The 26,423-nt window shown below is 41.4% G+C and overlaps 1 protein-coding gene across 1 annotated transcript; it reads left to right on the forward strand.

The window, feature by feature from the left end:
* Positions 1 to 1,946: 1,946 nt before the first annotated feature.
* tlcd3a (TLC domain containing 3A) lies at positions 1,947 to 20,230 on the forward strand. The gene is made up of 5 exons (XM_035178089.2): positions 1,947 to 2,326; positions 9,535 to 9,621; positions 12,264 to 12,483; positions 17,959 to 18,054; positions 19,664 to 20,230. The coding sequence occupies exons 1-5, from the start codon at positions 2,205 to 2,207 to the stop codon at positions 19,967 to 19,969; spliced, it is 831 nt and encodes a 276-aa protein (XP_035033980.1). The 5' UTR covers positions 1,947 to 2,204; the 3' UTR covers positions 19,970 to 20,230.
* Positions 20,231 to 26,423: the final 6,193 nt, after the last annotated feature.

The following is a 26,423-nucleotide window of genomic DNA, read 5'->3' on the forward strand; positions in this document are numbered from 1 at the left end:
AACAAGTGATGGCCATTTCCACAATACTCTGACATTTTTAAGAGAAAAGAGAACAATAATTAACTAAGGAAATAATAACCGGATTAATCAGTTATAAAATTTAGGGGGGAAAATAGGACACAACAAATAGAAGCTCTTGAACATGTGAGTTAAAAGGACTTTGTAAAGCAATAAGACAGAACTTCATGGCAGAAATATGTGTCTGGCAGCTTTGTTCTGGTCCATCAAAATGTAATGTAAGTCTATAAAACCTACTCTCAGTCTTTAATGAACTAACAGTGCGCATCATCAGTCATTCATCGAAATACCATAAACCTGTTGTTGCACTGCTAACCCAAGTGTGTCATCTTAAAATACTAAACTAATAAAAATAAAGTGAAAAGAAAACATGATGACCCTGATGTTTAGAAAATCCATAGTGTTGAGAGCAGTTTGCTGTGTGTTGGTGTAACTTACATGTCCTGTCACATGTTGGTGAATCTCGAAGCAAGGCGGCCATCAGACACTCCTCATCAAGACCAGTGAAGCCGGGTCAATTGACTTTGAAAGGAGTGCTTACTTTACAGCTGATAGCAAGATCTGAGGGCTGATAGTCTCAGTTGAGCACAGACAGACCACAGACAGGCCCATTGAGACTGTGTGGGTTCAACAGTGGCCATGTTTTCACCACTCAGCCCCTTTTGGACACATTTACTGTTTGTTTCAGACTTTATTCTGCCATCTGGTCATTTCCAGCAGTAAACATAAACCCCACTTCCTGCTGCTGCTCATTGTCTTTATCACATTCACCACAAACTGGGTTTTTCTTCTAGTTTTTCTCCAAGTAAATGATCATATTTCACAGAGTCACTGCATAAAGGCTTATATTTGCTCACATTTTATAGATTTTATAAGATGATATTAAGCCTGTATTGAGTTTGCAAAATATGAAAAAATACTAAATTAAACCTATGTAAGAGTAATCAACAAAATATTTCCAGCATTAAAAGTAAAAGTACTCCTTGATTATTATTGCTTTATATGTGTTTGCTTAATATTTGCTTTGATATGTAAAAGTATTTTCTGTGAATGGTTCTTTATAGGATTAATTATTATTTTATGTTATGGATTAATTTTAGTATTTTCTCAATAGTTTAATTGTTCAATCAGTAATCATTCAAATTATTTAAGATGAGAAGCAGCAAGTTATCACGTTTGAAAAGCCGGAACCATCAAAGGTTTGGCATTTTTTTCCATGTAAAATGACTCAAAGGTCAAATGAACTACCCACTTCAGCTTTACTTATATATTTGACTACAATAATTAAAATGTAGTCGAGTAAAAGTGTGAAGTGTCACCAATTGGTGATACTAGAAGTACAAGTACCTCAAATTTTAGTACTTGATTGAATGTACTTCCTATCATTGTAGCATTATTTTCACTTGGCTTATTTTTATTTATTTATTACTTTATATGCTTTCCTTAACCTGTAAAGTGTCCTTGGGTACCTTGAAAGGTGCTATATAAAGTTATTATATTTTATTATTATGATGTCATTTTTTATTGTCATCATTATTATAATTATATCATTTTATCATTATGCCACTATCCTTATTTTTATTATTTTTACCATCATTCATACTATTACAATTGATTTATTATTAACATTTACATGTAAAAGTAAGTTTGTCGTAAAATAAAACTCAGAATAAAAGACAAAAACTATTGATTTAAATGTAGAATAAAAGACAAACTAATTATTAAAATTTAGAATAAAAGACAATTTGTTTAATTAAGAATAAAAGACAAACTATTTATTTTAATTTGTTCATGATCCAAATGACCTGGGTAAAGTTTTGACCTTCAAAATAAGAGCATCGAATCTGCCTTTTATTTCCCCCGCTGTGAAAAACTCAAGTGGTTCCGGCGCCGGGTCAGGACTTTTACTGTGACAGTCCCCACCGGAAGTTACGTGTGTCCCCTCACCGCTAGCTGGACAGTGCGTGTGTGTGTCTGTGTGTGTGTGTGTGAGAGAGAGAATCCATGCACGAGTGTGTGCTGCTCGGGTCTGGATGTCGGACTGTTTCCCCGGTGAAGAAGCACCGAACCCCGGCCTTGTGAGCATGCCCCAGCGCGGCGTGTGACCCGCTGGAAGTCGCGGAGCGGCCGCAGGGAGCCAGTCTCGTCTCCGGGCCGCGGTTGGAAGCGCCAGAGCGACCGGCAGGATGTTGCAAGTTCTAGCGTGTGGCGCCGTGGTGTTCCCCGGGCTGTTCCTCGCCTTCAGGCGGCTGCTGCCCTGCGTGTTCCGGCACTGGAGCGAGGCCGACGCGGTGCTGGTCAGCGAGAGGTAAAGCCGCGTTCATCTCCCCCTCTCTCTCTCTCTCTCCCTCCGTAGCCGAGCTCCGTTATAGCATCGGGGGGCTTTAAGCTAGTAACGGTGCCCCGCTCGCTCCCGTTAGCTTGTTTCGTGTGTGCGGTGTTTTTCTGCCGTTTCAACGCACCGCACCGCACCGCGCCGCACCGCACCGGCTGCTGGTCCGCGTTTAGCCGCAGTGCCGCTGCTTCTGTTTCACCTCCTCGGGCCTTTTACGACTTCGGATGGAGGATCGATTCCCCGGGATTTTGATTTCATCCGCGTTTGTTTCATTTCTTACAAGGATGATTTGCAGATATGTGTCCCTGGGATACTGTAGGAATACAGGCATGATATAACGGAGGGTGGTGGGGGGGGTTACCTCTGAAAAATACTAGAGCAGGCACAGTATTATCAGTGTAGATGTGAGTAATAATGTATTTAGTACTTGCACGGTACGTTGCAAATACTGCAATTGCCAACCTTGCATGTAATTGAGAAACTACAACCCTGCGTCCAGCACAGTCCTCGTCACTGCTCCACATGCACAGAGACACATTTAGCTTAGAGATCAACCAACTTTGGGTTTATTATCATGGAACAGACGCAGTATAAATAACAATAAAACACAATACCAGTGTTTTTATTTCACCTACTTGATGTTTTATTACTTTAAATGTGTTATTTATATATTTGTGTGTCCTTTTTGATTGATCAGTGTTGTTTCCCCCTTCACAAGGATGATTTGCAGATATGTGTCCCTGTGATACTGTGAGAATGCAGTCATGATAACAGGGATTGAACAATACTACAGCAAATACAGCTTTATCAGTGTTCGTGTGAGTGAAATTGATTTGGTGGTACTTGCATGGTACGTTGCAGATACTGCAATTACTGAAAAACCACAACTGAACCCTGCGTCTCTCAGATAACTCGTCTCCACCACGTAGATCGAGACATTTTAGTTAGAGGTGAACAAACTTTTTGGTTCATTATCAGTGAACAAACACAGTATATATAAAAAATAAAACTGTATTTTTTATTTCATCTACTTGATATTTTTATTATTTTAAAAGTATTAGATATTTGTGTGCTTTTGATTTATAAGTGGGGTTTTTTCCCTTTTTATAAGCATGACTTGCAAATATCCCTGTGATAATATGGGAATGCATTCATAATAATGTTTACTTTAAAATATCTGAGCATAAATGCACAGTGAGTCCTGGTAAACATGGTAGAAGAAGTACAGTTTTATTAGTCTCCATGTGAAAGAAGTTGATCTAGTATTTGCAAATACTACAATTACAACCAGGGGACTCGTCACTGCTCCACACAAGTAGAGACATTTTAGTTGGAGGTGAACAAACTTAGAGTTTGTTATAGATCAGTGAGCAAACACAGTATGAGTATAAATAAACCAATACCAGTGTTTTTATTTCATCTACTTGATATGTTATCACTTTAAATGTATCATATATTTGTTTGCTTTTGATTTATCACTGTTGTTTTTCCTTTACAAGGATGATTTGCAAATATGTGTCCCTGTGATAACACAGGAATGCATTCATGATAACATGGACTGTAAAATACCAAAGCACAGTGAGTCCTGATAAACATGAAACAAGAAGTACAGTTTTCTCAATGTCCGTGTGAGTGAAATCCATTCGGTCTTTGCACGGAACAACGTGTGTGAGAATACTCTACTACTCTTCTACTTTCCATGGTTCATATCCTCCCGAGACAAAATGTGACACCGTCATAACCATGCATCCACCAGGGGACACGTCACTGCTCCACATCCGAAGTGACATTTTAGTTGCAGATGAACAAACTTTGGATTTGAGTCAAACAAAAACACAGTTAATCTGTGTAAATCAAAAACAAACAAACACTCAATTCACGTGCATCTTCTCTTTTGTAACTGTATATCTCAAGGGTATCGGGCTACACAGTGGTAATATTTAATATAGTGTGTCTTTGTGTGCCAGTGTGGCCTGCCCACTTGTGCACAGCTCAGTTCAATGCTCATTTGTACGCTGTCGCTCTTGCTAATCCGCCTCTGAGCTCTGGTCAGAGCCGACTGCTGAGTTAGCTATGCACTGGAAAGCACAGAGCCCGACCCCTGAATAACGCTTCTACTAATTTACGAATGCTCATCAGATGGAAAACGTTGTTCTTACAAGCGTCTCTGCCTCAGGGGATGTCATGCTGCTTGTTCCCCACCACTAAACCAGCCCCTGATATCTACTGTGGTCCACTCCGCCGCACAGATCCCACAGCTTGCATCGGGTCTCTGAATTTTGTGGGAGCAGCCTCAGTAGGTTTGTGTTTGTGTTACGACGATTTTTTAAAGGGTCCGACAATGAACTCAACAATTATCAGTAATAAAATAATGAATCTGGCTTCCACTGCCTTGCACAAAGACCATCTTGTTAAGTATGTCACCAAGTAAAATCACAATATAACCCCCTTCCTCAAGTTTAATAAAGGTGAAGAAGCTTGGAAGCCAAAATATCTTGGATATTGCTGCCGCCATCTTGCATTTTGGCATCTTTCGAGTTGCTTGTGTCTGCGTAGTAGTGATCATGGCGTGGGTCCGCAGTTTAAAGGTCAATCCAACACACATGCTTGACCAATCAAGAGCCAGTCTTGGCTGTCAATCATGACATCTCAGCCCGTTGTTATTGCATCAAATAGCTGATAAATGAAGTTTTCTTGTAATAGTGGGCCTGAAAGAAAAATACTGTCAAAAACCTAAAGATATTCATGTTTTTAGAATTTGACTTTTAATAATTCGTTTCAATAAATATAAAACAATGGTGGATTATTGCCCTAATTGTTTAATACCTTATCCTAATTTGTACTCAAAGCCCCATGATCACTGTGCTGCTAACTTTGTGTTAGCATGTTAGCATGCCAGTGCTTCACTGTTTGTTAAAACACACAAGAGATTCATTCACTGTCATTTGTTCTACCACATTATAATTGCACTGACTAATAATGTCAAGGACGGGTCACATTACTCCGTTAACACATGATGTTTAGCACATGCTGAAACATACAGTACGTGTTTCACAATGTACTTTGATAACGACAGTTCGTCGCCAATCTAATGCTATTATCATATAGTATCAGATGCATCCTTGACCTACTTGACTTGACGTCGTAATGCTCCACATCACCAGCTTTAGAGGCTGAAGGCCACAGTTACTGTTTTCCTTTTTTTTCATACAACAGTGGTGCTCTTAATGCATTTTCTGAATGTGCAGCCTGTAATGTACATTTTACTCATTCAATGAGGCTTAAATGACCAGCTGCCAAATACTGAACGTTGATATAGATCTAATATAATTATACAAGAACACAGTAAAATAACCGTTAACTAGAACAAATGCATGTGATCAGTTCCTAACATTTTGCCTGTCTCATGCATTAAAGATGTACTTGATAATATGGTGCAGTCCAATACAAGAGTTCCAACATTAAAGCCTTAAACATAACTAGAGTTCAGTCCACATCTCTCACCTATACTATTTATCCTATAGAAATCCAGTTACATGAGGCTGTATTGTTTTACTGTCAGTTATATAAGAACAGTGTGAAGGATGGATGTTTACTAGATGTGACAGCAAATATCAAGTACATTCCCTATATATATATATATATATATATATATGTTTTTTTTGTTTTTTTTTAAGGTTGTTTGCCTCATGATGACCATATACTATAGTCTATAGTTACCCCACCTTTGGTGCTTCAGCAAGTAATCGCTTTATTAGTCAATTTCATTATTGGTCGATTTCTGTTATGAAATGAAAAGTTAAAATGGAAAAAGCAGCTCAACGTTTCCCAAAGTCCAAAGTGTTTGTTTTATTAGATATCAATATTAAGATATTAAACGAATTTAGATACAAGTCACATTTGCTTAAGCGTGGGATTTTCACGTGAATTGATGAACAGAAGTAGATCACCTTTTGTTAATTAGTCTAATTGGTAAACTGGTTATTTACGACCAAACTGGTTCAGGAACAGTGCATCCGACTGATAAGTGATGATAGTGTTGAGTTTCATCTTATCATTAAATGCACTTTACCCCGGTTGCCTTTTTTTTTTTGCCTCCGCTGTCACTTTTCTTTTTTTTTTCGCCCTGCTGCAGCGCCAGTGGAACTACAGATTACGTAGCCCATTTACTGGAGGAGCAGGGAGGGAGAAAAAAAGCACAACTCCTGACTGTCAGACACTGTGACAGAGCAAGCGGTCCGTGTTTAACGTAACAGTCAGTCGGAAACTGAGGTCGTTCACTGGCCTGACACAGCAGGAAAGAAAAGACAACATTGCCGAACAAGGCTGCAAAGCATTCTTCCTTTTTTCCCCTCCGCACGCTCCTCACCCCGTCAACCTGAACCTTTCATCAGCAGAGAGGGGGGGGGTGGAGGTTTACTGACGGACACACAATGAATGGGCTGTGTAAAATCTGGGTCTTGTGACAGAGTATGCGACCATACAGCTCTAGCATGCAGCGAGGGGGGGGTACAATGTGTGTGGGGCACGGGAAGGAGTTTTTAGGGGAAGGGCTGAGAGAGAGCGAGAGGCCAGTTAGCATTTTCCGGCTCAGTTGCTAGTTGCTAGTCATGCGGCCTGCGTTGCGTTGCCTTGCCAATGTTGGTGTCATGGCCACATTCCTATTGGATTTTTGTTGTGAGGTGACAGCAGGTTCAACCCTGCTAATACACTCTTTGGGCCCAATGACATTCTGGATACACTTTAATTAGAGCTCTGCAGCAGTATTGGCTCGGATCTTTTAAGAAATCACATGATGCGTCATCATCTCACAGGGAAAATCTCATATTTTGTGGCAGGTACAGATTGTTTTGTTAATTGCTGGAAACATTCTGCCCCTTTTTGGCTTAAGCTGCCTGTTAATTGATGAAGTATCATGCTGCGGCTGCCAGTTCCTGTCCTCTCCTGCTTTGTGGGTCGACTGCGTTTTAGATCTGGTGTAATTATCCATGAGTAGAGCTAAAATTGTGAAAATCACGACCTCTAGCTTGCACTGCAACGCCACAGTGAGAAATATTGGACTGACAATGTTGCTGTTTTCAGATCTGTATAGTAATAGAACAAGACATATAAAATTTGTCCTCATGGCAGTTGCTAAAAAATACATTAAATCATTTTGTGTCATGCCTTATCATGCATACAAGATATCGCGGTTCGAGGTTGCGCAACTAAAGGGTAGTTTGTGGATTGCCATATATAACAAGGATTCATCCACTAGGGAGCATAAAGCGCCATTTAAACTTTGCTAATCTCACAATTTTATTTTGGTTTGAATTTGGATGCCTTGGAAGAAAAGGCCTCACAGAAAAACATTAGGTTTGAATCTCTGAGGACAGTTCACGGAAATACACTCAATATTTGAGATTGTGCTGGTCAGGGTATAGCCTTACCTAAGGGTGGCTGCACAGAGGAACTCATTGGACCCATGAGTCCATCCATATCCTTTATCCTTTGGGGGTCGTGGAGGAGCTGGAGCATGACCCCGCGGACAGTGGATGAGAGATGGGTTACATCCTAAACAGGTCGCCAGTCCATCACAAGTCTGACGTATAGATACAACCATCCAGGCTCTCATTCCCACCTATGGTGGAGCTGGGGATGCTTGACTACCCAGAGAAACCCCACGCAAAGTTTAAGACAGAAAAGTTCAGGTCGGCTGGCCGGTTCAAACCCAGAACTTTGTTTCTGTGAGGAGCACAACCATGTTGCCTAGGACCATGAACGTCTTACCCAAACTTCATGGTGTCCAATATCACAAAGCACAATTTCTGACTTTAATTTTAGCTTCCTTATCCCAAATGTGTGCTGTACTGTACAAGTACAGTATTAATCCTGTACTAGGTCTGTAAATCATAACACAATGTGGAAATTGGAAGTTTGTCTTCTTTCTAGAACACACAAACCTCACATCCATAAAGACAAAAGACTGAGTAACTGTCCCAGCAGAATGCAGTCTCAAGAGATGAACTGTGTCTCCCTCCACTCATTTTTTCGTGGGTGGGGATGTAATTCCTGAACGCTGAAACATTTAGTTATAAATCTTACCAAAACACTGTGGTGTGTTAAAGGGGTGACTGTCTATTATGGCTGCAGCAAGTGCTGGGGGAATAAATTACATGTTTTCTGATTTCAAAGCAGCTTACTGTCAGTGCTGCCAAGCTGGAGAACAGCCCGGGAGAGAGCTTGTCTGTGCAAAAACCAGCCATTCATAGTTTGAACAAATTGGTAACATAATTCAATGTCTCGTTTATAATGGACAAAAAAACCTCTGTTGCAACATTAGGGAAAAAATCAGCATTCCTCTAACGACACAACATAAATCAAGTTTCACTATGGCCACCGAACATAACATCCGGTTTTCTTCAGCATGTAAAGTTACAGTCAGCCTGATGGCCGATCAGAAGTTCATACCTTGTGAGTATAGTCTTAAGATAGATATGAATGTTATGAATGCAATACCTTACGCCACCTCACAGAGTTCAAATAGAGATACACCAAGTTCTCCTATGTCACAGTTCTGTTTATAGACGAGGCAAGTCGAGGCTGAGCACTGCTGATCCCAATGACTGCTCACTGAAGTTGTAGTTCCCCTGAGGGGACACCTTTCAAAACATGATGTTGATTGAGCTGCTAGTCAACAAGCCTTCGAATCAAATATCACTTCTTGGGTTAGCCCAGTGTGACCTTTCAATTCCTTTCCGATATTTGTTAGTGAGTCGATTTAATTGTTGTTTCCCATAGCTAAGATACAACCCATTAAATGCCACCCAGCTTTAAAATGTTGAAAGTCTACATCTGGATTTGATTGCGGTGTTTCATCAAAGAGTCATAATCATACTTAATGAATAACAGCATTATCAATGCTCAATTAAATGCGTATGCGTTGCTTGAATGCTGGAAACCGGCCAGTTCTGGTGCTTTGTTATAATTACATCAACCAACTACAGTTTCCCGCTCGGGACACAAATGCCAACAGACCTTTGTCTTAATGTGTCATGCTAGCAGTCAATGCAATGCTAAAGGAAAGTACTCGCAAAATAAACCCCAGTCTCTTTTTATTTTGTGTCATAACGTAGCCATCCACAATGTGATTAACCAATGTTCTTTATCTCTGTCTTTTTATGTGTCTGTCTCTTTCTCAGAGTGGTGTCCTCCATCCATGCCATCATGGCAACAACTGCAGGAGTCATCATTGTGACATCATGCAGGGACAACGTCATTAACGACAGGTTAGAGTCCATGTCATCCGTTCCGCTTCATGAAACTTTCCACTCGTGCTGCGAACCTTTACGCCTCTGAATCCCCTGATTTCCTGACACGGTTGTTGTTTTGATTATTGTTTCTTATTCCCTTACACTACATTTATCCACTATGACGATGTGATTATCCTCAGCTCTAAGTGTGCAAACGCACTGTTAGCATTGTTCTGCATCTTCTCACATGTTTAGCAAGTTATTTACTGGTGCTTTGTCCTCTTAGAGAACCACTTAGAGATGGTGAGGGTCACATGTTTCCACCCCCGCACGCTACATAAATGTATTGCTGTATGTGCTAATACTGCACTTCCTTGTGTGAATTGGAAGTAAACCGATCTTAAGACATGCACCAATTTGCTTGAGTAATTGCAGCAGGATTTGTAGACATTTTGTCTCTAGATATAGAATGGCTGCTTAAGGGAGGAAACAAGGGTTATTTTGTACGTCTATGCGATGATGATCCAGGGTTAAATATCCTGGAAGAAGCATAAACACTTGTACCGCCCTACTGCAGTACTTTCCCCCAAGTAAGCCATTGAAGTCAATGCTATTGAAATGGCCAGTTTGAGAATATGACAAAAACTGCTTCACGTCAAAGATGTTTACTCCATAAAACTGCAGCGTTGTCCATTTAGAACGTGCTGCACAGTGGTTCCTGCTGTGTCATGTGTCATACGCCATAGTCTGGTTTTAAAAAAAAAAAAATGAACTTCCTTAATTTCCACAAAGTATTTTTTCTCTCCATATCTTTTCAAGCAGTGTCTTCCCACTTCCCTTATTCAGCTGCCTCCTTCCAAGCCCTGCCTGCCTCCGTATCAGCCACCTGGCAGCGTGACAGTGTTAGCATAGCGTTAGCCTCCCTGTGCAGAAAGTGTACGACGCTAAGCTAATGCTAGCCTATTAATCCCACTGAGTCAGCGGCCAGACCCGGGCAGGCCCAGTTTCAGGCCGTTAATCTCCACCACCGCTCCCCTTCACCCACAGGACTTAAATCCTCCACAATGCTGCTCAGTTCTGCTGTCCTATGACGTGCAAACGGCACGGAGCTTATCAGACACATGCTCCAGAGTCAGACCATGAATACTCTTAATGCATCACAATCTGTCAATTCGTTTAGCCCTGGTTCAGCCGCAGTGCATTTTCAAAGGTGTTGCCGCGGAACAACCGCAAATCCTGCGAAAACAATGGAGGGGTTTTATACAGCTGAGAGGGAAGGCTCCATCCCAGTGGTAAAACCCTTTAAAGGAACATTCAGGTTGACTACCAAGGTAACTACTGACTCGGATGGGCCAAGATACATGAGGAGAAACATTTTAAACAACGTCACTGTTTATGGACCAACTCCCTGCTTCAAATTTGACCCATCAGGCTTCCTGTAGTTATGAATGCTTGATTTTCCTGTGCAAAATGTTTGAATTTATAGCCAACCTTTATTTTGGGTGTGCAGTGTCCTCAACCTCGGGTTCACACCCTGCTCCTCCAAATATGGTCACTTCTGGTGACAAAAAAACAACAAGATGGTGCTAAAGCGAAACTCGAGGCAAGTTTACAAACCAATGGGTGAGGTTACGGCAGGATGCCACTTGGTCCTAAGCCACAAAGCTAAAATAATAAATGCGAGGTGTTCCTAAAACCGTGGAACAACAGTACACACAGAAGAAGCATTGCCACACTCATGCTCTAATACTACCTGATACCAACAAAACAACACATGCTGTATCCTACAGTATAAAATGAACCGGGAGTATTATTTCTGTCTTGCTCAAGGGCTCCTCAAAATTCTAATTTACCTCAAGCTTATGCCGAACCAGAGGATGTGTATTGGTATGATTTGGAGCAGTGTTTCTTTATTGTGTGCTTCCAGAAATAGCCCATATGAATTTTCCATTGCCTGTAACAGAGCACGTATATTCACTAGCATTGAGTCATGTTGCCTTCATTCCTCCCCGAGCTGTTTGTTGTGCCTTACTTCTCTTAATCTCCATCCGCTGACCTTAAGGAGCCAGCGAGAGGTCGGGGGTCAGTAGCTCAGCTCTGCCCTGCAGCTTTACTCCGTTCTGTCCACATAATTAACCATCACCATAATCGGTGCTCATTAGTGAGCTGCAGCCATCCAAGCTGTTTATTATACTGTACGTACATAAGCCTGCCTTTTGCGTGCAAGCATGTGAGAGAGTGGGAAGGCGAAGGCATACGTTAAATTAGGGTTTGTGTGTGTGCGGGGATTAAAGTTCTCTGTCGCAATGGCCAGCCTCCGTCAATTGGATTCCAGTGAGGCCATGAGATCAGTGCGAAGGCAGGAAATGGCAAAGTCATGGCGTTGTGACATCCCGTGTACATCACACGGATGTTCATGACCCAACCGCAAATATTAATTCGGGCAAAACTTAACGGCCTCTTCCTTTTTTTAAATTTTTGCTTGAAAACCAATGGTGACCATAGCGTTTTCTACCAATGCCAGTTGTCAGTCAAACAGCAGTGTCAGCCTCTTCGTTAGGTTACTCTTTGATTCTAATAAAATCTTACTTTACCCATTTATCCTTCTTGTCTTGTTTAAAATCCCCAAATGTGCAGATGTTGAATATTTTCATGTATTTGTTTTTTTCTTCTATCAGGCACTGGCTGGCCACATCCTTTGTCATCTGGTACGGCGTGCCCTACATGACGTACGACCTCTTCGCCATGTACCTCAGTCACTACCACCGTTTCCGAGTCAAAGGTCACGACGACTACAAGCAGCACTCGCTGAAGACGGTGAACTCCTTCGTCCGCAGGGAGTTCCTGCTGGTGCTGCATCACATCGCGCTGCTCACCATCCTGCTGCCGGTCACACTGGTGAGTGACACGGAAACTGAATGAATTCAGGACGTTCTGGGAGTGATGGATCTCTAGCTTGCTAAATTAGCTGCTGGCAGATGTCACCCTCATCCAGCCCTGGAGCTAAACGCATTAGCATCACAGATCACAATCTTCACTGGGGCAGAACTACAACTGTCACGGTGTTGATCAGTGTGTGATTCCAATTCTTTATTTTTGTGACTGGGAGTTCGTTTAAGTGGTGATATTAAGTGACCCGTTTTAGCAGTTTATAGAATTTGAGAGCTGAAATAGAAGAATAATCTGTTTCCCGATCAACAGGAACTAATCTGATAACTAGATTTCTGCGAATGTTGCTGTTTTTATTACTTTCTATGGTAATAAACTGAACATCTTTAGGTTTTTAGACCAAGCAAGTGGTTTTTAATATGTTAGCTTGTGGTTTGGCAAATTTAAATGGCCATTACTAATAATTAATCAATTGTTAAAATCAGCCCTGTTGTATTTCGGATCATACAGGAGCCACACAGACACACACATACGTGTGTGTGTGTGTGTGTGTGTGTGTGTGTGTGTGTGTGTGTGTGTGTGTGTGTGTGTGTGTGTGTGTGTGTGTGTGTGTGTGTGTGTGTGTGTGTGTGTGTGTGTGTGTGTGTGTGTGTTTATATATTACCATTTTCAAAGAATACTGCAGTGACTTTTAAAGTTTCTGGGTATATCTTTCTTATGTTCCAAGCAGCAGCCATTTGTTTATTTCAGTACAGTACAAAAATTAAACAGGAGAGTTAAAAGTCACTTGTCATAAATAATACGTCATGTCCTCTTTTGATCTGTCCACTGCCAGTAATGCATTATTAGTGTGTGCTATAATGTAGTCCATTGTTTTTTTTAAATCAATCCTTGCTTTAAACTGCATTATCTCCTAATGAGTACTTCCTAATAGTTTAAGTGGAAACAAAAAAAATAGACCTGGTGCTCACTGTCAAGTAGTTCTCGAGTCTCTGCAACTCAGGTTTCAACCTGTTTTGAAATCAGTTTCGAGATCCAGCGGTGTAGTGTAGGGGAACGCAGTGCATGTGGTTTGAAAGAGTCTAATGCTTTGCAAAGTGGTTTGCATTAACGTCAAATATACATAACAAGAGATGCATTAGCATGTTAATCCACCGTCATTTCACCGCAGCATTATGGACACAACCAGATCATCTCAACAACATAGAGGACACACAGATTTCTGACTGTAGCTCAGAGATTCTACTAATTGGGGCTTTTAGGTACGTGTAGAAACAAATGTCTCTCAACAAGAAATCTTCAGATTGAGCTCACTCCACTGAATCATCAGCGTCACTGAATGGAAATAAATTAGTAGTTTACTGGATAAAGATGTCTGTGCTCGTCTGTCCGATCGTAGAGTAATGGCTGATATTATAGACTGAATATAAATATTAATGACATGACGGCTCCTGAAAAGTGAAGCCAAGTCGTTTGCAACTGTCCCCTGACAGCTGGCCACAGTATAAGCCCACTGAACTGTTAAACCTCAGTTCCCCGTTGCTCATTTATAGCAGCAAAGTTAATTCCTGTAAATTCATGTGAGAAAGTTTGTGCCCTTTTCCTGAATGTGGTTCGGGTTTCTTAGAGGACCTATAAAATCCGGTTATTCAAGAGTTTTCGCTCCAGGCTGCCTTCAACCTGTTTAGTTTACAGCAGCAGGTAACATGCCAACTCTCCTTTCCAAGTCCTATCCCAGGTTAGCAAGCCAGGTGCAGGTGAAACCCGGCCCTTTGTTTTGAGGTAACAGTCAGCGGCAATATGAGATCACATTACTCTACATTATTCAGCTTCGGCTGCAGCCATCCTCTCTTTTCTGTAAACTCACCACCCCTCCCTCTGTTTCTCCTCTTGTTCCCTCACTCATCAGCTTTCTGCCACACCGGTTTGTCTGGGTAATACATGGGCTGGTAGATTTACCCAGCAAGCGGTTACACAACAGTGTTGTGCCTGAGGAGGAAAAGACCAAACCTTTATGTGTAGATGACTTTAATAAGTTCAATACTCTTTACAGACAGCTTAGTACACAGTTTGCATTTGGGCAAGACATGGTAGGAAAAGCACAGTTTTAAATAATAACATTTTTATTGATATTTAAAAATTCCATTTAGATGTTCCAGTTTCAGGCTCCAGGTATTGTTAATGCCCCGTAACTGACCTGGCACTTTGGGATAACTAAACATTCACCCGTATTTTCATGCTATGATAGTTGGAAGAAAGAAGGTTGGTTGGTAAGTTGGCAAATGATTCTGAAGTGAATCTAATAAAAGCTCAGAGATTGCATCCGTCCACCAAGACCATGTTTTAATGTGTTCCTGCTGACAAACAAACAGATAAGTGGATCCATAACCTCCTGAGCAGAAGTAAAGAGTTTAGCTCTGAACCAAATCCCGGAATGTGGTCACAAGTAGAGATGCACAGATTGCATCTGTCAGATAGATGCAGGCCTCTGTACTGAGTATCCACATATCATACAGTTATTTGTCAATGTTATCATACATCTCACTGTGTGTACTACAAGTTACAATCATCTGGTCATGTTGGGCAGGTCACGTTCTGTATTTAGAAGAAGAGAGAGCACTTTAATCAGGTACTGAGAGAGAGATTAGGAAAGAAAAAGTCTTATCATGAATCCATAGTCACAACATTTGGACATTGTGTCCTTCACCAGAGTGTTGGACTCCACTGTAGTCATATCAGACCTCAACCACTGATCCTGAACCAGCTGAGGTGGGTCGGGTATCGGATCAGGATACCTTCTGGTAGCCAGCCTCTGTAGGTAGGGGAAATACTGTCCAGGAGGAGAGCTTGAGGTGGATCAAGGACACCTGAGGGATTACATATCACAACTGAACTGGGAACACTTAAGGATACACCGGAGGTAACTGGGGGGAGTCGGGTTGTAGCTGGTTTGCGAGAAGCGGGTCTGGACTCTTGTAATTACATGTAGTTAGCTGTCACCATCTGCTCCGTATATATTTTACTTTACTACACAGGTTTTAATGGTGTTGCAGCAACAGCTTGTCAATAGTGCTGAGCTTTAACAGCACAATATGTAGTTTATGTTCATGTTAACATTCTAGCTCCTGGCTAACGATGATTATCTTGTTGTAAATTCTTTTAATTTGCACATTTGCAACCAGTTGTTGTTAAAATTTTAAAGAAATCCCATTGGAGGGATAAAAGCAACCTCATATACACCCATTGTTCTCAGTGGCTGCAGGAAAAGTGGGGATTTAAAGGATTTCGGTTGAAAAGTGCAAAGGCCAGCGATGTTTAGCGATGATGCATATCTATTCATGGGGGTAATGTGGGTAGTGTAAACCTTAACTTGTGTTTTGTACTACATCTGAAACACAAACAGAGATACAGTCGTATACAGGTGTAACACCCACACGGCAGTGGGAGGTGGGGGTAGGGTGAGGTAGCCAGGTAGATGGTAAGGCGCGGGGGTGGTGTAGTGTTCCCCACTGTGGCCTAAGTCATTCTTACATGGGCAGATGGCAAGGCCACGTCTGGAGCCACTCATGCTTTATTCATCATCAGCACACAGTAAGCTAGACTACCGGACAGTGCTCGTCTTTTGTCTGGAGTGTCTTTATCCATCTAGACCGCCTCACCTATTCTAGGACGGTCTCTCTAGCCACACGGCACTGCGCCACTGGTCAATATTTGAAAGCTTCAGCTCATTACTAATGTAGAACACATCGCTCCCTCCTCCGCCCCATCAGCCCACCTCTATCGGGCTTTTATTCCATCCTGAAGTTGTGGTCGAGTAAAACATCTTCAGTTCAGGATTGAAACATGATCAGTGCGTCAGCGCATGCGGATGTGTACAGTACATATTTGTACTTCTATCTTTCCTAAGAGATTACCACACCTCTGTTGACTCTGGTTTAGAAATGCACACAAAGAGTCTATAGCAAATTTTTAATTCAAACAAAGACTCGAGGATTGGTATTGTTCTTTCATTGATCCTAATGTTTGAATGTCATCATAATAGACTCTACCAAAGGTTTTCCCTAATGCAGATGTTATTGCCCCGGCTTTGAGGACAAAATTAAGTTATATGGATTTGTGGGGACCAATGTTGATACTGATATTAGTAAAATATTCCTAATGCTGTTATATATCGGGCGATATACACACGTTAGAAAATAACGTCAATGATTCATAAAATGTCATCATTAAACCTTTCTGATAGAAATGTAATTGAGACTTGATATACAATGACAAATACAATGAAATGAAATATATTATAAACATAAATGCCGATACAAATACATCTGGGAAAGACTTAAATCGGCTGAATTTATTGGCAAACCGACCTAGGGTTGCAAAATTCCGGGAATATTCAAAGTTGGAAACTTTCCATGGGAATTAACGGGAATATACGGGAATTAACGGGAATAAACTGGAAATTGTGTGGGTAATTTATACTAACTGTATTTACCTTGTCATATACAGACATAAATATAAACATTTTGTTTTGTCATAAGCTGATTTGAGCCCTGAGGAAACTTTGGGCACTTGACTATATGCTTCTGCATCTTTGTGGCATTCTTAACATAGGTCTTTGCACAGTATTTGCAAATGTACACAGCCTTTCCTTCTACATTGGCTGGGGTGAAATGTCTCCACACATGAGATAGTGCACGTGGCATTGTTCTGTAGAATAAGATGAGAAAAAAGCTTGTAAAAAACACTAATGCAATGCCAGAGATATAAATAGTTAGCTAAACAATTGGAATCGTCTTTAAAAATATTTTACAATTAGTAACATTTTTTTTTCAAAATTCCCAAAATTCCCGAGCTTAACTTCCAATGGAAAGTTTCTGGAAATTTACCGGAAATTTTCCGCCCCTTTGCAACCCTAAACCGACCTCACGCTGTTCGCTCTCTCGTGCAACTGAGCCCGAGTGACAGGTACACAGACTAGAAACTGAAAGGGAAGTTCTCGTGTGAGGGAGCTGCATTGAAAGCCACTTGCAAGTATGTACACAGCTGCTGGTTAAACTGAGGCCTGGCCGACTGCGTGGACTGTAAAAACTTTATAGATAATTGCACGAGCGTGCAGGGAAGAGAGAGACCGAGCGAGCCCAAGGCCGATTGTGCTGCAAGGACTCTACAAGGAAACAATGGAGAAAACACTAACTTACAGATCTGTTATGTTGTAATGAAAATGGTACATGTTTTGGTTCCTAATGAAACTGGTGGGACAAATTGTAATATGGCAGATAAAATATTTTTGTTTTTGCTCAAATTCGAAGATCAAGATTGTGGCTTCACCAGAACAAACCTTTTTAAAGCCTGATCTTTCTCCAAGTGTCGTCGCCTCTTCTGCTGTCACAGGTGTCGGCGTTGTCCTTGAACATCAGCTGTGTTTGTCTCCATGCTCATGTTTGTTTGCTCACACTGCTTGCGCTCTGTTTGTCTGTTTCCCAGTTTTTCAGGAAGGACCAGGGGGATTTCTTCATTGGCTGCTTGTTTCTAACAGAGCTCAGCACTCCCTTTGTCTCCCTGGGGAAGATACTCATCCAGGTGAGACACAACCTAATATACACATGTGCATTCACCAGACTCAGACCAGGCAGCCATACCAGTGTCATGTCTGTGCCTCATTTATTTAAAATCTGTAAAAGCTCTGTTTTGATAATATGAAGAGTAAAGGGCCACCATCACTTTGTCAGACAGGTCAGTTAGCACAAAGCTGGACAATCATTTACTAAAATAGCTAAGCAACCAAGGGGCACAAGAGCTGCATAAATAGTTTTTTCTACCTTGTCCTAAAGCTTGTCACAGCTTTAGCATGTCTCGCTTAGCTTGCTACAGACAGTAGCAGCGTTTTACCTCAAATCATGTTCAGGCCCTGAAGTACACACCAAAACAAAAACCATTTTCAGACTAGGTCATTGGCTCCACTAACTGCAACACTTACCTCTATGCACCAGTTAATTACAGTTGGGGAAAGTGTATTACACTGACTTTCTATTAAATTTTTTTTTATAAAGACTTCAGTTGTCATAGAAACTCAAAAGGCGTTTAGTTTGTCCAGTCTGGGCTACTGTAAAAAAAACATGGCGGCCTCCGTAGAGAAGATGCGCTCCAGATGTAAATGTAAAGAGCTTATTCTACGGTAAATAAGACAACAATTCGTACAATTTAGATGTTTAGTGAAACCATCACTAGGATTATTTCATATTCAGTTTCTGCCTATAGATCCCTTTCACCTACATTTTACACACTGGACCTTTAAGCCATCCAGCAGTGTTATAACTCTCTATTCATCCATTTTGTTTTAAAGTCTCTGCTCAGCTGTGCCTTGCATCGTCAAAAACACATCTCCATTAAATTTGGGAGGCAACTTGTCACTGTAGCATCGATTATTAAGATGCACGGCTCATCCCAGATAACAACAATCACAAAACATATCGTTAGCATTCAGCTAAAAGGCCTCTCCCTACTCTCCCTGGCTCCTCACCCAGCCACTGGCGTCCCTGCCTTCATTAGTTCCACACATACAGTGGGCCAGGCTTCTTATAGTCAGACCAGCACACATGCGTTTGTATAGTCAAAGGCAATGTGTCTTAGAAAACGGAGCAATCTAAGAATAGAAGAGTGTTAGTGTGTACTCCAGTGAAATCAGTGGAGCGTGAGCTTTCAGGTCTTTACTGACATCTGGTGTCAGCAAAGAAAAAGAGCAGAGCAAAGCTGCACTGTTCTTTTCTGTCTTTTAAAAAACGCTGCCCTCCTTTGGATTCGATCAACAGAAACTCCGCCGGACACTTTTTACTGCTCTCAACAGCAGAGTTGATCTGTATGGATTCCTGTTGTGTCCACCAGGATCCTCACATTGCTTCACTCCAACGATGAGATGAGGATCTTTGTAACAGGCCCAGACATTTCTCACTTGTATCAGAGATATAAAACCATTACATTATATCATCCGGCTGTACTTTGGCTCAGGTTTAGCTTGTTAACAGTAATAAATACTGATAGTAATAATAATAAAAACACTTGCAGGAAAAGGGAAACCAAGAGAAACTTGGTAACAGGGTTCGAACCTGGAAAATGTATTTTTGTCTTCTGGCACAACTTTAAAGATTTCATCCACATCCTCTCTCCGTCCCTCCCTCTTCTCCTCCACCAGCTTGCCCTCCAGAACTGCTGGCTGCACAAGGCCAATGGCGGTATGGTACTGTTCACCTTCTTTATGTGCCGCATCGCTCTCTTCCCCTACATGTACTGGATGTACGGCCGCCACTATGGAGTCCCGCTCTACAGCGTGCCCTTCCACCTGCCGCTGTCGACCAACCTGGGCAACTTCTGCATCCTGGCGCCACAGGTCTACTGGTTCGTGCTGCTTTGCCGGAAAGGCTACCGCCTGTACAAGCGTAGCCGATGTCCCGATCCGTCTCCTGCGGTCACAGTCACTGACAATTCTAAGGACGATTGATATCCGGTTCACTACTGCTCGCTCAAGCTGCACACTCAGCTACTAACGCAACTACTTCTACAGAGGCACTAGTTTGACTTAACATTTTTCGAACCCCACCATTGTACTGTAGTACACCAGGACTGCCTGCTGTTGTCCCACAATTCCTGGGCATTTTCCGCACACTTTTAATTCCTCTGTTACAAATCTGCTGCCTACATGGACCTCTCCACCGATCGAACTCTAACTACTGAAGTTTGCTGACTGGGGTGTTTTTTTTTTGGGGGATTCGGCTCTAGCCTGGATCTTGTTGGAGTGCAACCCTGCGTCTGTCTACATCCTCAACACGGAAGCATGGTCATGTTTGCTTCACTCAGAGTAAAACGTGGAGTAAAAAGCACCAAAAAACTGAAGAGGAGCTTCCATGGACAGACATCTTATCTCTTACTCCTACTGTGTTTACAGCCTCTGCTGATTTGAAAGGTCTGTTACAGTGTGTGTGTGTGTGTGTGTGTGTGTTTGTGTGAGTGGCTGTTATAACAGGTTGTATTTATTTTTATGGTTTTTCTGTTATGTGTCCGATAGTTTTCCCATCTCATCCATTCACTAATCAAAGAAGAGGGATTAGGAATATCGGTGGGTGTGAACTCAGGCAGTATTGGCAGGAAAAAGTATGAAGAGAACAAGTCGCCTCATCAACACTAGAGAAGTTAACAACAGCTACAGTTGTTAATACCCATTAATGTGATGTAATGTTAAGGTTTCAGCCCTGTTTATTGTGTTTGTAGTTTCCCACACTGCATGCCATCACGGCAACAACCCCACATTCCTCACTGGAGCATCCAGCACAGATTTATAGTCCTGATTCTTTTGTTTTCAGTATCCATCCCCTTCAATAGAGCCACTGTTGCTCAGCATGCATACTGTATCCCCGTGAATTGATGCTGCGCTCGTGGACTCTCGACATTTTTTCAAGGGTTAGGGGGAAATATCGTCCTGTGTTGGAGAATGGTGGCACCGACGAGAGGTCTCAGCTGAGGGGAACCATTCTTCATTTTCATTTGAAACCATTAAGAGGTGCTTGGCACAAAAAAATATGCCCCATGCTGGATACTGAAAAGACCTCAAAAGAATCACTTTCAGAAAAATATAGACCAGGCACCACACAATATGTCAACAGGATCAGATTTGGACTAACCTACAGAAGTTCAGACTACGAGTATAAACTGAGCATGTGAGGATTTTTACCTGCTTCTGCAGAGGGTCAGTTTGGCTTCATGCTGCTGAGAGTTTATTTTCTGGATCCACAGTCTTTGTTTGGAACGTCACAGCTGTCACAGAAACGCTGACAGTCTTTGACCGTTGCTACGTGTTGAAGATTACTTTTCTCCTATAGGTGCTGGAGACATGGTAAAAGCCGTGGGACAAACTCAGGGTCAAGGTCAGAGCAATAAGGTGGGCGGGGGCTCACCAGGGCAAAAATAATACAGATATAAACACATATAAATTGAGGATATCGGGAGTAATTACTCCTGTGACACACTTAGAAGATGAAGTTCAGTAAGTGTTGAGTTTCCCCAGGGCTCCGGAGATTTGTATGCACTTCACACAGGGCTGTACATACTTTAATGTTTTTAGACATTTACATCATGTTTTAATCATATAAAGCTAGTTTTAAACCTTAATCTTATATCTATATCATGCAAAGCAATTACCTTTGGATTCACAGTTGCATAATGACATTTATCTTAGACTTAAAGGCATTTAATTTTGAGTATTATATTTCTTCATATCAAATACTAAATAGAAGATATTATTTCTGCAGGGTTTGTTTCATACACAGTCTTAGACCCTGTTATTTTAAAATCCTTGGATAATATTCTTGGTCATTCGAGCTTTATACTGAACTAACTGATTGAGAATGTGTTAATGGCCTTTTTTTACCTATGCAAAAAGAGGCTGCAGTGCATCTATACAACACTAACGTCAAGCCATATCTAATCGACCCACGCCTCCGTATGTCATGATCTTTTTTAATATTTGGGGGAACTACATTTATTTACCACTGTACATTTCTACCAGGACTCCAAACCACAAAAGCTTGAAGAATTATGTGTGAAGTTTTCCTCTTCTTTTTTTTCTTTTTTTTTCTCCACATATCTTTCAAATTTACCCACGAAACTGCTGAAAACTGCAACGTGCATAGTTACAGTTTTTTGACGCGTACAGCAACAACACTATTACAAATTAAGCTCTGTCGACAAATGTGAAACGAGTTTTGCTGTTTGGAAACTGACTCGATCGATCAGTTTCCGAGCTTGAACACTCGGAAGCCTAATGCTTAACAACACTCTGAAACCGACGTCGCAAGCGAGTTAACGGACTTTGGGAGTTGGTGAAGTTATCTCAGTAGCATTTTTTTCTAAAAAAGGAGGCTAACAGCTTTTCCTTTTCATATGTGAATTTTCTCTTTTTTTTTTTTTGACTCTTTGGTTTCTTGAATGTTTTGGTGACATACTTCTTTAGTTTTTTTGAGTTTCTTCTGTTTTACAATAAAACAACCCAGTGCTTTTTGCTGAGCAGCAGCCGCATCAGAACCGTTAGAATCCCCCCCCCCATGATTAGAATATAACTTGTATTTCTAATGGCAAGTTACAGCCCCATAACTTCTGGGCTCTTTTGAGTCTCAAGTGTTAGTATTTTCCCCTGATATAAGTCAAAAGTTTCAACTCTCTGCACCATAGACTGTAAATAATCATGGGTGGTGTCTCCACCTTCTCCCCACTGAACAGAAATGGAGCCAAAAATATCATCTTTTAATGTCACGTGGAGCCAGAATGTGCAGAGTAGTGATATCTGAGTGGAGCCGCGGTATCAGGATCCCGTCAATATGCACACTCAGCCGATCATGTTAATCATGTTGATGTTTCACCCGGTTTTATATCATCGAATAACAAAGAAAAAAATGAAACTTATCTGACAAGTTAACACTGGAACAAACATCAGTGTGATAAAATGACAGAAAGGCTTCTGTCGCGTTTCCCGTGCCCTTGTTCTGAAATCTCGTTGCGGTAAACACTCCACCAGCCGTGTGTCTGTTGGAAGCAGCATTAGACAGAGGAGGTGATGAGTCGTCTTGATTGTGGACAGACGGTCTGTTTGCTGACCAACAGTATGGGGGCGAGGGCGTAATGGGAGATGAGCTGCTGAATGATGGGCCTGTTTGTCCGGTTTGGCCCGAGCCCAGCCGAGTGCAGGCCTCTTTCTGTCCACGGTTCACTGGGCCGCCGTAACTGGAAACATCCCAGGCTCTTTGTTCTGCTCTCGGCTCAACTCTCCCACTCTGTGTTTTTATTTTTTAATTTTATTTTACTGTCCTGTTTTTACTCTGCTCGGCCTCTTCCATCCACTCTCTGGGTGCGTAGTGTAAAAAGGCAAAACAGCCACCAAGAAGAAAATATGGTGAATTTTACTCTTACACTTTATGATGTATTTAAGTGCTTGTTAAAAGTCTCCACTCTCACTGTAGTCCCATTGGTTGTTACATAAATCAACCGTTGTCATTTATTATTTTTATTTAAGAATTAAAAGGTGCAGCTCATTACTTTTTATTTTATTTTATTTTATTTTATTTATTTCAACACCCAGCCTCTTCCCTTCCATCCATATCTGCTCCAGCCTCCTCGTGGTAGCTCGTCCCGGGTCTGTTGTCTGATTTCCCCTGCAGTCGCAGGAAGCTGCTGAGCTGTGTGCGGAGCAGAGCGAGGCCGCCCTCCTCTCTGCTGCCATCTGTTGTCAGGATTATCTGCTCGTCCACTCAGCAGTTCTCAGGCAAACGACCATCGGGATTAGTTCAGGAGTAGTTGGGGCTTTTCTGTTTTGAAACGTGTGCGTGTCTCTCTCATTGCATTCACTTCCTTCAGATACATATATCTCAGATTTCAGCCAGGATGACCTCAATCTCCACTGAATACACTGTAAAAACACGCTGCTTTGTTTTCATGCCTTTCGGGAAGATTTCCACGATTTCAAATTGGCCATTTTACTGCATGCATTTCATTGCATTTGAAAGAACATGGCAAAAAACCTTCTGAGGTGTAGTGGCCTCGGTTTTGACCGTTTGAGCTTTGCAGAAAAATCCCCCGTCTCGACTTTTCCACTGAAACTGAATCACATTTTAAGCTTTTCAAAGCATTTGTTTAATCTCAATTTTGCTCTTATTCTGACGGGGCCATTTGACAGTTATGGAAAAACCGTCAAAATTGACTGACAGTTACACAAATGAAATTCAGTGAGCTGGACCGTTTTAATTTACAACATGAGCCTTTTGTCTCTTGGCTTAAAAAAAAAAATCGTGGAATAAATACAGAACAACAATAAAACATTCCACTGTTTCTCATCAACGCTTTATTATATTTTATCATCATGATTTTGTTTTAGAATTTTTGTTCCTGTTTTTTTTTTTGTTGCATATTTTAGGGGCACATGTCCAGACTTCAAATGGAATTGCTATATTGCCGCTTGATTTTAAAAAATAAACAGATTTTATGGATTGGCCAATGTATGTTTTTTTGATTTTGTTTTAGAAAATACCTCGAAATCGAACGAATTAATCGGACTTTACGTGATTTAAAAAAAGTTTGCTCCATAGACGTGACGACAGCATTTCAAAGCCGCAGGACGACGAGCCGCGTCCCTTCATTGTCTCCGAGCCACAGAGAATCCCTCAGAACACAGTGTGGACGCTTCCTGGTTAAACACAGATCACATATCTTAACAGTCAATAGATTCATTAACATACAAAGTCTTAAGTTCAACCTCTCTGCTCAGGGTTTGATGAAGTCTGATGACGCGTGTGTGCATGTGTGTGTGTGTGTATAGAGGTTTATTGTGAGACTGACTCTGAAGATGCAGATTCTTTTTCTGATACGTGTGATTTCAACATATTTTTGTTCCTAGATTTGCTTCTATTTATAATTTCTGACACGGCTTCTGATCCTTAAACTCCCAGGGGTTGGTAAACCAAAGACTGTCAGGCACTTTAGTCAATCATAGTATCTGTAGTGACAGGAAGAGAGATCTGTTTTAGATTTTTCCGTGTTTTAGATCTGCTGTAGGTGATTTTTCCTAAAAAACGGCGAATTACCCCAGATTTCCCCCCAAAAAAGACCCTCAAGTCTGTGTTTGGATCCCGGAGGGGAACCGACGTGGTGGGTGTGTGATCTGAGGAGGTGGTGGAGCAAATACACACTAATCAGGTGTTGAATCGTTTCTCCACTAACATGCCACCTTCACACAAGAGGACGTGTTCTGGCTTCTGAAACTACATAATGATTATAATTCTACATTTCACGGACACATTAAATGCACAATATGTCATTTTCGTCGTCTCTCGATCTAAACATTGACAAAAGAGGTAGTTTGCTCCTCCAGGAATTATCTGCAGACGTCTCCTCTACAAAATCAACAGACTTGATATTTAAAATGAGTAAAAAAACGCTGAATTAAGCGGTTTCGTGTTTAAAATTTATTGTTTTATGTGTTTTCTTTGACGCTCATTGGCAGGATGTCTGCGAGTGGTGCTGTAAATAGCACGGTTGTTAACCAGTGAAGCAGCGATGGCTAATTTTGGTGGTTTTTCCCATCATTTAATGCAGAGATGCTCTGATAGAATTTTTCCCTCCCAGCATGAAATATTTCCACGTTGCTGACATTTTAGCTAGCACTCGCTAACGCTACACAGCGTGAAAAATCAAAGTAGGGATTTCCAGATTACAGTTTTGTCTGGGTGAAACCTAATATACTTTAAAGATGTGGTGGTGATAACAGCGTGTGGCCTCTCTTCTGCCACCAAGACACTGGTTTTATGATTTTTGCTGCTTTGCATCGTCACATATCTGCACAGAGTTGGTCCTTTTCTCGGTATAAACACAGAACGCTTGAAGGAAATAGTTTAATGCTACATTCATGTCATGTTGGGTTAAATGGGGGGGGGTCAGACTATATTATAATATTAGCATGAAATAGGCATCGGGAGCAAAAGTGAGACAGATTCTGCTTTTAAACTTGTAGCATCAATTTTCCGCTGTTTGTTTTTTTTCTTCTGAAATGATGTGAATGCGCCATTAGACTCATGAAACGCACAAAAGTGAATAGAAACTGTTGCCGGGGCTGATTTTGATCTGCGGACCGTGAACCAGACCTGGTCTCCTGTGCCTTGTGATAAATCTACTCCCCCACAAATCTCAGTGTGAAAGAGCAAAGCTGGCCGGCAGTGTTTACAGGTCGTGGCTGCATTTAATGGTTTATTACCATCATCACCATTATGTCCTTCGGGGGACGATGACACTTTTGTTTTTTTCGCCGCAATGAAATCATTTTAAAGACAGTGATTGAAACTATTTTAAAACCAGATCGCTATGCATCTACTGCTAGAATGACAATACAAATTAAAGGCTTTATAATAATATTTAGT

The sequence above is a fragment of the Hippoglossus stenolepis genome, chromosome 15 (genome assembly GCF_022539355.2).
Source record: "Hippoglossus stenolepis isolate QCI-W04-F060 chromosome 15, HSTE1.2, whole genome shotgun sequence".
Lineage (NCBI taxonomy): Eukaryota > Metazoa > Chordata > Actinopteri > Pleuronectiformes > Pleuronectidae > Hippoglossus > Hippoglossus stenolepis.